The 9,803-nt window shown below is 42.5% G+C and overlaps 1 protein-coding gene across 1 annotated transcript in view; it reads right to left on the bottom strand.

The window, feature by feature from the left end:
* The window catches only part of cgnl1 (cingulin-like 1), a 44,481-nt gene extending 37,914 nt beyond the window's left edge, over positions 1-6,567 (bottom strand). The window contains exons 1-2 of the mRNA XM_037689678.1: positions 6,412-6,567; positions 169-1,916 (exon numbers count right to left, since the gene is read on the bottom strand). Coding sequence (XP_037545606.1) covers positions 169-1,866 — 1,698 coding nt within the window. The 5' untranslated portion in view covers positions 1,867-1,916; positions 6,412-6,567. The remainder of the gene's footprint in view (positions 1-168; positions 1,917-6,411) is intronic.
* Positions 6,568-9,803: the final 3,236 nt, after the last annotated feature.

A 9,803-nucleotide genomic window follows, 5' to 3' on the forward strand; every position in this document is an offset into this window, starting at 1 on the left:
AGGAAGGAAGGAAGGAAGGAAGGAAGGAAGGAAGGAAGGAAGGAAGGGTGGATGGATGCATGGATGGATGCATGGATGGATGGAAGGAAGGAAGGGTGGGTGGATGGATGGATGCATGGATGGATGCATGGATGGATGGATGGATGGATGGAGTGTTTGGTGTTTTACCTGAACGTCTGCCTCAGCATCGGGCTTTTTGTCTGCTGCTGAAGACGGCTTGGACAACGATGTTGACAGTGACGATGTTGAAACCTTCACAGCTGCAGAAGGGATTTTATCACTCTCGTTGCTCTGAAAAGACGGTAAAGGGGGGCGGGCTTGTGGCTTTCTGTGACCATGCAGGGAGCCAATGCTCTTAGAGATGCTGCTTTGGGGGGATCCTGGAGCACTGGTGGCACGAAAAGAAGCCCCTCCTTTACCATCTACAGCCGTAGACCAGGAGTTCTGACCACCGGCTGTTCTCTGCATGCGCAGCTGTGACGGCAGCAGGACGTGCTCCATTGACGTGCCTCGACATTGATCGGACTCGTCCATGTAGCTCGAGTCTTTTCTCAAGCCAAGCGCACTGTCCACGCTGCGAGAGCGTTTTCTGTCATCTGGATTAATCCTGTTTCTTCGCCCCGCCCTGCCCCGACGCTGACTGCCGCTATTTTTACCATCGAACTTGTCAATGAGCTCGTCAACACCGAGACTGGAACCCGTGTCGATGTCTCTGCCTGATCCGGGCTTGAAGGGAATGTAGCGACGATTCTCGTGGCGGTTTATGGTGTCTGCATACAGAGCGTCCATTTGTTCATCCATCGAAGCTCTGTTTGTGGATGACAAGGAGGCATGGCGGCTGCGGGAGGAGGACTGGAGAACTGGCTCACTGGAGTCACTTCGATGTAGGGGAAGAACATCGGGCTCATGGTGGGTACGCTCGAGGCTGGAGTTGGTGCTGCTCAGTGAAGTGGGGGTCTTGCTCAGCTCAGTCGAGGTACTCGACACGGTGGCAGGCTGAGGCTGGGACGCAGGCACGGGTTGAGTTTTGGAGGTCGGTTTGGACTGAGTTGGATTTAAACTTGTGAGATAAGGTTTAAACTGTGGCTGACCCTGCTGGGACTGTGGCCTTGTCTGAGGCTGAGCCACATGAGACTGAGGAGGAGACGGCTCAGTGTCAGCTGTTCTCCGGCTCAGGGGTGAAGGCTGCCTTTTCTCTTGCTGCCCAGGAACTCTGCTCCGATCCAAGCTTGATGACCTGCCACGGCTGGAGTCCTGTACTGCAGATTTGGAGTCCTGTACAGCAGATTTGGAGACCTGTACAGCAGATTTGGAGTCCTGTACAGCAGATTTGGAGACCTGTACAGCAGACTTAGAGGAGTAATTCTGGTATTTGTTCCCAGTCTCAGGCTGAGGCAGAGGCCTCGAAGGGAGGCTGTGGAAACCTTCAAGGTTCAAGGCATTGGTCTCTGGATCGTACGGCTGTAGGAGCTCGGGGTGCTTCTGAAAATTTAGAAGTGTGGATGGATCCTTTCCTTGTGGTTCAGTAACGCCGTTCTGAGGACCAGCATAGCGCATGGCCTTCTGCGTCCTGTACTCCATGAACGGGTCAACTTCTTTGTCTCCTCTGAAATCATACTCCTGGTAGTTCTCAATAAAGGAGCCGTCTGTGTCAACGTATCCATTGCCGTCAGGGTCAACGTAGGACTGAGCTGCCCTGTCCTGGTTGTTCAGAACTACATATGGGTGTCCATCTATGCCCTGGACTCGAATACTGAGGCCGTATGAACCAGCTCCATTACTTTGGGACCTTGAAGATCGAGCCTGCTGGGAGTAGGCCCGCTGTGGTCCACTGTTAGGAAGGCCAGTCACTCTGTAGGACTCCATCAGGAATGTGGAAGGAAAATAAATCCCTCTTCCTGGATCTGGTGGCCCACCTATGCAAGCAAACATTTAGAGCAGATGGATTAGTCAGAGATGAGACATCGCGTAACTCAATAATGACAGCACATATTTTCCACTCAGAAAATAAAATAAAAATTTAACTCTTCACTGCATCCAACTATGACTTCCGCTTTCATTCTGTTTGTTTGCATTCAGAACCTGCTCTGGAACAACGAATCACGAGACAAAAAAAAAAAATCCCTCGTGTGTTCCCTGTAAGATCTCAGACATCGTTATATCTAAAGATGTGAATCAACAGCAGAAATGACAAGGTAAGAGCCTAACAGGTCGATGACTAACATGTACGTCATAACAAAATTACTATTTGCTGCACATAACAAACATCTATAGACTAAACCTAATAATTAACATTTTAAACTAAATGGTTATATCCTGCAGCAAGTCTGCCGGGCTTTGTTTGGCTTGACAAAGCCTAATACTCCTCGGAGATCACGGGTACTTCAGGGCTATTTATGATCTTTTTTTTGTCAACCAGGACGTTCTGCTTCAGGCTGTTCAAGCACAACGAGACATTTTACACAATTAAACTTAATAACTCTTTCTCAAGAAGTTTATTTAGCTCTGACTTCGTCCCATTAAGCGCAAATCCCTTTTACTGTGATTTGTTGTCTGAGGTTTAGCAGACAAAATATAAAAATATATTCAGTTCATTCAACCTCATCAATTTAAAATAATGAATAAATGTTGTTTCAATCCCATTTCCAATGTGGAATCAGGAAAATAAACAGTTGACACGTCATGTTTTTTACAATTTATGTCGAAACCCAGAACATAAACTGCAGAGGAGCGGGGTGAGTTCAGTAAATGTTACATTAATGACCGAACCAGCTTCAAACTGAGCCACATAATGACACTAACTAGACCTGTCACGATAACAAATTTTGCTGGGCGATTAATTGTCTCATAAATTATTGCGATAAACGATAACATTGTTTGAAATTTGACAATAATTAGTTACTGTCAAATTTAAGAAGAAATGTTGGTTAATTTTTGTGTGTAGTACCTTTTTTGATGGCAGTAAAAGACTGGTTGAACCGAAGGATGGATAGTGAGGGAGCAGCAGTGTCTCTTTAAGAAAAATGGGAGGGAGGCCCCTTGACGTGACATGGGCTGTCTCTCCTTCCTTTATTCGCTTCTCAAAATGGCGGATGCTCAGTGTGGTTTGAGCTCTTTAGCATTTTTCACACAAAACTTTTAATTTAAAAAAAAAATCAGTAAAATTCTCAGCTTCTTTTTGCAGAGAAAAACAACGTTTTACACAAAGGCACAGGTTACAACCGTGAATTTTGGAGCTTCGACAGGACGGAGGTTTTTTCCCCCCGAGGTCGGCCTGTTAGCTTAGCTCGTAGCTTAGCTTCTCAGCTTAGCTGCGTTTAACAATCCAAAAATGCGATTTTGGACGGTTAAAACAGATTTTAAAAAGAAAAGCGAAAGGGAGGTGTCAGTGAAGAGCACCGGAGCTGAGCCTGTTGTCATCCAGCGTCTTCAGAAAGAGAAACGAAGAAACAATAAAGCTGATAAATGAAAATGAGGTCAATAATTTTCATTATCAATCATGCGATTAATTGATTTGTTTATCGCGACAGACCTAACACTAACAAATCTGACTTTTAGCTCAGCTGGTTTAGCTGTGATGCTTGCTTTGTAGTGCAATCCTCTGAGAATAATCTCATGGCTGTCATCTCTGCTCAGGAGGGCTCACGTTTCCATCAACTGAGGAGCATTAAGTGTAGAACCACTAGACTGAGGAACAGCTTCTACCCTGAGGCTGTTAGACTCATGAATCTCTAACCAGAATAATCACTGTGAAACATCACATCATGTTGCTGCTGATCTGTTTCATGTTGCTGCTGATCTGTTTCATGTTGCTGCTGATCTGTTTCATGTTGCTGTGTTCATTCGTGCTCATCTGCTCACGCAGACTCATGTTCGTGCTGCTGTTCGGCGTATTGTTTTTATGCAGTTAGTGCTTAGTGTATTATTTAGCTGATGTTTTTCTTAGTTCATATCTTATTACTGTTTTTCTTTTACATTTTATTGTTGGATGTAACTGGGACCCTGTGTACATAATTTCGTTCCACCACACGTACCACATGAATGACAATAAAGAATCTCTGAATCACTGAATTGTAAAAAAAAAAAAAAAAACTTTATGTGCCAAGATAGTACAATGCTTTTAAGTGAAATTTGCAGAATCTTCTTTTGGGAAATTGCAACAAAGTTAAAGCCAGCAAATACGGCATTAGTCTCAACACTTATATCAAACTGATTTTTTGTGTTTTTTGTAGAACAAGCAGCTGGGAATAAAATTTAAAACTTAAATAAAAATAACCAAGTAAGCTGCTGTTATTCTCCGACACCTTTATTTTCAGGAGGCCATTACAAACAGCCATTAGCAGTCACCATGTGTTCTGCAGACAATGGGACTTGAACAGATTCCTGTTTGCCATGCTGTCAGTGTCCCGCTCTACCTGATATTACAATACAAGGATGGAACAAGATGGGCCCAGAGGAAGGACGCTGATAAGACCGACAACAAGAGCAAAGGCAGGATATTTCACATCAACATGAGATAAGTCATGACAGACGCCCGGCAAGTGAAATAGTCCTTTGTAGAGTTGTATCTTGGAAAAACAGCATGTACCCTAAAGAGATTAACACATTTTCATGTGCTCTTTGCCTTCGCAATATCTAATCAGAAAGCTTGATAGGATTAAATTGTTGCATATTTTGTTTTACTCAAGTATTACTCAAAAACATACATTCAAGTCCAGTTATTTTGCTTGGCAGAGCCGATCAGGAATTCCCCTAATAAAGTTTAGCTGGAAAGATTCAACATTTTCCATCTTGTGGTTGATTACTTTGTAAATGGGCGGCTGTGGCTGGGTGGTTAGAGCAGTCGTCTTCCAGTGCAAGAGTTGGGGGTTCGAATCCACCAGCAGTCACATGTTGAAGTGTCCCTGGGCAACACACTGAACCCCTCATTGCCTCTGATGTGTGAATGTAATAAAGCACCGATTAGTCTCTTTAGAATGACTTGTTCAATTAGCTTTGTATAGTAGAGAGCTGTATGAATGGGTAAATGAGGGCACAGATTGTTGTGTAAAGCACTTCGAGTATCTCGATAAGATAGAAAGGTGCTATATAAATACAGTCCATTTACTATTTGTAAATGGCTGCCTGAACAACCGACTCAACACTCACTGAAAATGAGGTTGCTTCCCATCCCGCCGAGACATTTTAGTTAAAACAAACAACATAATTATTATTTGTTGTTGTTGTCAATCATAAAACATTGCAAACAAAACAGATTTTAGCTGATGTTTACCATCATAAGAACGATTCACTTCCACTTGATTTTCAATAGTCAGTAAGTTTCAATTTGCCAAATTACTCAGGGTAAAGTGTCCTGTTCAGGGGTGCTGTCAAGGTGGAATTAAGTCTATGGGAGACACAATAAACCCTTTCATGCTTAGTCTTGCACGTGTTGGATATATGAACAAAAGTGCAACATTTTCTCTTCCAATGGAAAAATAAAGGCCTAGCATTCCTTGAAGGAATGCACATCACCTGCCACTTTTCTCCAAGAGTGTAAACTAAGATCGTGTAAGTTGGAGATCACTCTCATGTACTACCACACCAAATTTACCTGGACGTAGGCAGCAGGCAATAAGAAAGCCACATCTCCCTATGGAGCCATCTTCACTGACCCACGGCTACAGAACGGAGGTCAGTACTGAGCGTTAGGATGTCAAGACTTTGATGAGTCCAGAGGTTTTAAGAGTGCAGATGTTCGTTTACACATGCAACATGATCTGCACAGATGTGATGAGCTGCAGCAACAAAACTTCAGGAAATAATGATGCATGGATCGGTAGATTTCAGAAAACACCACACAGAAACCAAAAACAAACATTTTACAAACAAGAACACGGATAAACACAAAACACGTTTTAAAGTAACAAACAAATTTGAGTTTTTTTAGTCTGTAGGTCGTTGTGTTTGGCCCCTCCAGGCCACCGTACATACGAGCAGTTAGGGGTTAACGTTAATTCTGTAGCAAAGGAGGAGATTTACGCTCACTGTGGTGGAAATACGTAAAGTTACGTAACCTGAATCTGAGCTTCGTGTGTTGTGGGCACCTGAGCAGCTGTAAACACATATGTAAACACTATTAAAATAATCCCAACGCCATTCAGGGCCACGAACGACGCGTTAAAAGTGAAAAAACTAAATAAATAAAATAAAAACGAGCGGTCTGACCTGTTCGTGATGCTCAGGGCAACAGGTGGGAACGAGCCGAAGACATTTAACTTAACTGGTCCAAAAGTTGGGATTTACCGCTTCCCCGCCTCAAGAAGTAACTTATTTAAAGCTAAATGTTCATAAACTGCCTGTCATGTCGCGCGTAACTGTTAAAACTCACGCGCAGGCTGTTTTTTGTTGTTGTTTGTTTGTTTTACTCACCGGGCTCGCGCCGTCCCTTTCTTCTTCTGCTGTTGGACTAAAACAACAAAAAGCGTTCGTTTAAAGTAGTTTTAAGAGATAAACTGTGCTGCAACACATCCACGCCACTGTTTTGTAACTTTCTCTCCGGGTCGAGCCTCTCCTGAGTGTGAGGGAGAGCCCGAAGGACGTCCGACACGCCGACCGAGCCGACGGCCGCTCCGCCCCCAGGAACGAGCGCACAGACCCGCCCACCCGCCGCTGGCCCGGTGTGGAACCCGCACCGCAGCTGCACTTACCCTGAAACAGAAAATAAAATCAAACTTTCCCAAGTGTTTAAGAAATAGTGTGGCATTTTGAGAAAGGTTCATGAAAGTTATTGAAGTGAACTTTTGATTAATTAAATACGGACCAATTAGACGCACTTTGCATAAATGCAATTTACAGTGGAGGTCTTTAAAAAGCCACAGCGTCATCTAGTGGTTATTGAGCTGACCTCAGTTCAGCTGGTCCAAGGAGGATTTTTGCTGAGATCTGGGGTTACCATGAGTCCTGTTTGTCCCTGAGCTGTATTTTTTAGCTCTTGTCCCACAAACTGAGACAGTTTCCCACATTTGACTCTCATCTTTCAGAGGCCTGCTCTGTAAGAGCAACGTTTAAAGATCTGCCATAGAGACTCTGGGTTTATTGTTGCTCAAACTGAGACGAGGTTTAAGTTTAAGACTTTATTTTTAGGCTAACTTCCAGGCAGCACATGATAAAAACCAGGTCTCCTTGCTGAAACAACCGTCTGTAAATGGTTAGGAACTGAGGAGACCAGTTTCTGGAGGTTTTGGAGAAAATGTCCCATTTCCAGATGTGTAAGCTGCCCATGCCAGAGGCACCAATGCACCTCCATACCATCAGAGAGGCAGCCTTTTGAATTGAGCGCTGGTAATGTGCTGGATGGCCATTCCCTCTTTAGTATAGCAGACTTGACTTTGTGGTTTCCAGAAACATTTACAGGATTTGATTTGTCTGACCACAGAACAGTTTGACTCTTTGTCTCGGTTCAGCTTTGTCCCAGGAAAGATGGCAGCATTTCTGGAAGTCTTTCTCACATGGCATCTTCTTTGCATGATAGAGCTTTAACCAGCGTATGTGGATGACACAGTGAACTGTGTTTACAAACCAAGATTTGTAGAAGTGATCCTGAGCCAGTGAAGTCCAGAACTGAATCAGACCTGTTTTAATTCAGTGGCCCCTGGGGGCCTGAAGATCAGGCATCAAATGTTGACAACACGGTCTTTGGAGCTCAGATGTTTCTCCAGATTCTTTCTTGTAATCTTTATATTATGAAGTGTAGGTGACAAGATATACAAAGTTTTTCCTGTATTCAAATGAAAAATGTTACTCTGGAATTGTTTATTTTTAAGCAGGTCCTCTTTGTGTTAAAATGTTTCATCTTTCATCCAAAGGACTTCATCAGTCCGAGGAGCCACAGCAAACTCAGTCTTATAAACAGCACCTTCACATTGTGGGTCAACCAGTGCTCAGATAGTTTTTTAAGCAGGTTTTTTTTTTTTTTTTTTTTTTTGCAGACAGGTAAATGTTTATTTCTGAGATTCAGCCTCTAAATGTTGTTTTTAATTTAATGATCACTGTTTTGTCAGAGTCTGGGGAAAGATAAATTAATTAAGTAAATTAATTTAATTCAATTAATTTAATTAATTAACTTAATTAACTTAACTATTTATTTATTTCATAAAATGAGCTGATGATGCTCATCGGGTTGTAAATGGTTCCTAAAACACCTTGGAGAGTTTTGATTCATCTGATTCCCTCAGAGTTCAGGAGAAGAGCCTGGTTCTTTAATCAAATGATACTGAGTCCATCACATTTCTTACATCTTTACAAACATGAGGACCAGTACAGCTCGCTCATGGTGTAAGCGATTAAATACATAAAAAACTCAGGTTACTAACCCAGTGCACCCAGTGCACCCAGTGCAAACAAGTCAACATAATCACATAAATATGACTCATATTTGAGAGCTGGAAACTGCTTTCAGTTGCTGATTTAAATAAGTAAAACAGTTTGTGAAGTTGATATAACGTCAGAATATATTTTACTTGTTAACTAATTAAAGTGTGTGAAGTTTAGGTAATTTGAATGTTACTGAACCCCTTTTTGAGATTATTTGTTTTAGTGTAATTAAAACGCATGTTGCTGCTGATGTGTTGTTTAATAAAGAACACACAGACAAACAAGAATGCTGTTAAAAGTGTATTTTAGATTATTGAAACTACTGGTTTGAACAAACAGATTAGAATTTTTAAAATTACCGTATTTATAACCATTTATGTTCCAACAAACCCAGCCGGTCGAAGCAGATGGTCCTCTTGTCCTGAGCCTGGTTCTGCTAAAGGTTTCTTCCTCACAAGGGAGTTTTTCCTTTCCACTGTCGCCTTCATGCTCGCTCAAGATGAGAGTTCTGCGATGGAGTTAGTCTGCTTCTCAGATAAATACTGTTAAATTATTATTTTTATATATGATTGTTCCTGTTCAGTGCCCTGAGACGACTTCTGTTGTGACTTGGCGCTGTACGAATAAACTGAACTGAATTCTGTGAAACATGCAGTGTCCAGCTAGGTTAGAGCAGGTGGAAACATCTAAACCAAAGAGTCGTTAAAGAAGACAAAAGAAGTCAGTGTTTAAAGTCACAGTTGACCTAAAATGCTGTCGGTTTCTGAAATAAGCAGTTTGTACGTGGAAACAAATCGGCATCCAGAGTTAGTTCTGCAGGAAAAGGCTCAAAACTCCTCCAAGCAGATGTTCGCTTCCTGGAAAGGTTTATTTACAATCCCTGCTGAAGGGTGTAAAACCAGATATAACAAAGGAGAACATTCTGCTGCTCCCACGTGTGGGAGATCCTTTTCTTCTGAAAATAAATTAAAAAGTGTTTAATTTGTTGAACTGCGGTCTTGTTGTTTATGTGAAAGACATTTATGAAACGCTTATGATTTATAGAATAAATGGCGTGCAGTCTGAGGCCCAGCTGCACCGCGGTGTTTGTTGTACTGTTTATGTTTGTGCCTGCAGAGTCTGAGCAGCACCAGAACTTAATCTGGACCACTGTGCTGAGTTTCTGCAGAACACAATGGGAGCTCTGTTCTGTGCTGAGGTGCCACAGCTGGAACCTCTGGGCATGCTCAGTGCGCCGCAAGTTTCTATCCAGTTCAAGGTGAAGAGGCTGCCAGCTACGAGCCATCGCTAAAAGGCCGTTACTCCTTTTGGCAAACAGAACGATCAGACTCGATATTGACTCCAGCTGTGGACAAAAAAGCTCTTGTACATGAAGAACAAAGACTGGATTTTCTTTCTCATTGTGGAAAATAAAGATTTATTTGCAGCCAGTGTGCATCAAAAGAGCA

The sequence above is a fragment of the Nematolebias whitei genome, chromosome 2, assembly GCF_014905685.2.
Source record: "Nematolebias whitei isolate Nwh7 chromosome 2, NemWhi1, whole genome shotgun sequence".
Lineage (NCBI taxonomy): Eukaryota > Metazoa > Chordata > Actinopteri > Cyprinodontiformes > Rivulidae > Nematolebias > Nematolebias whitei.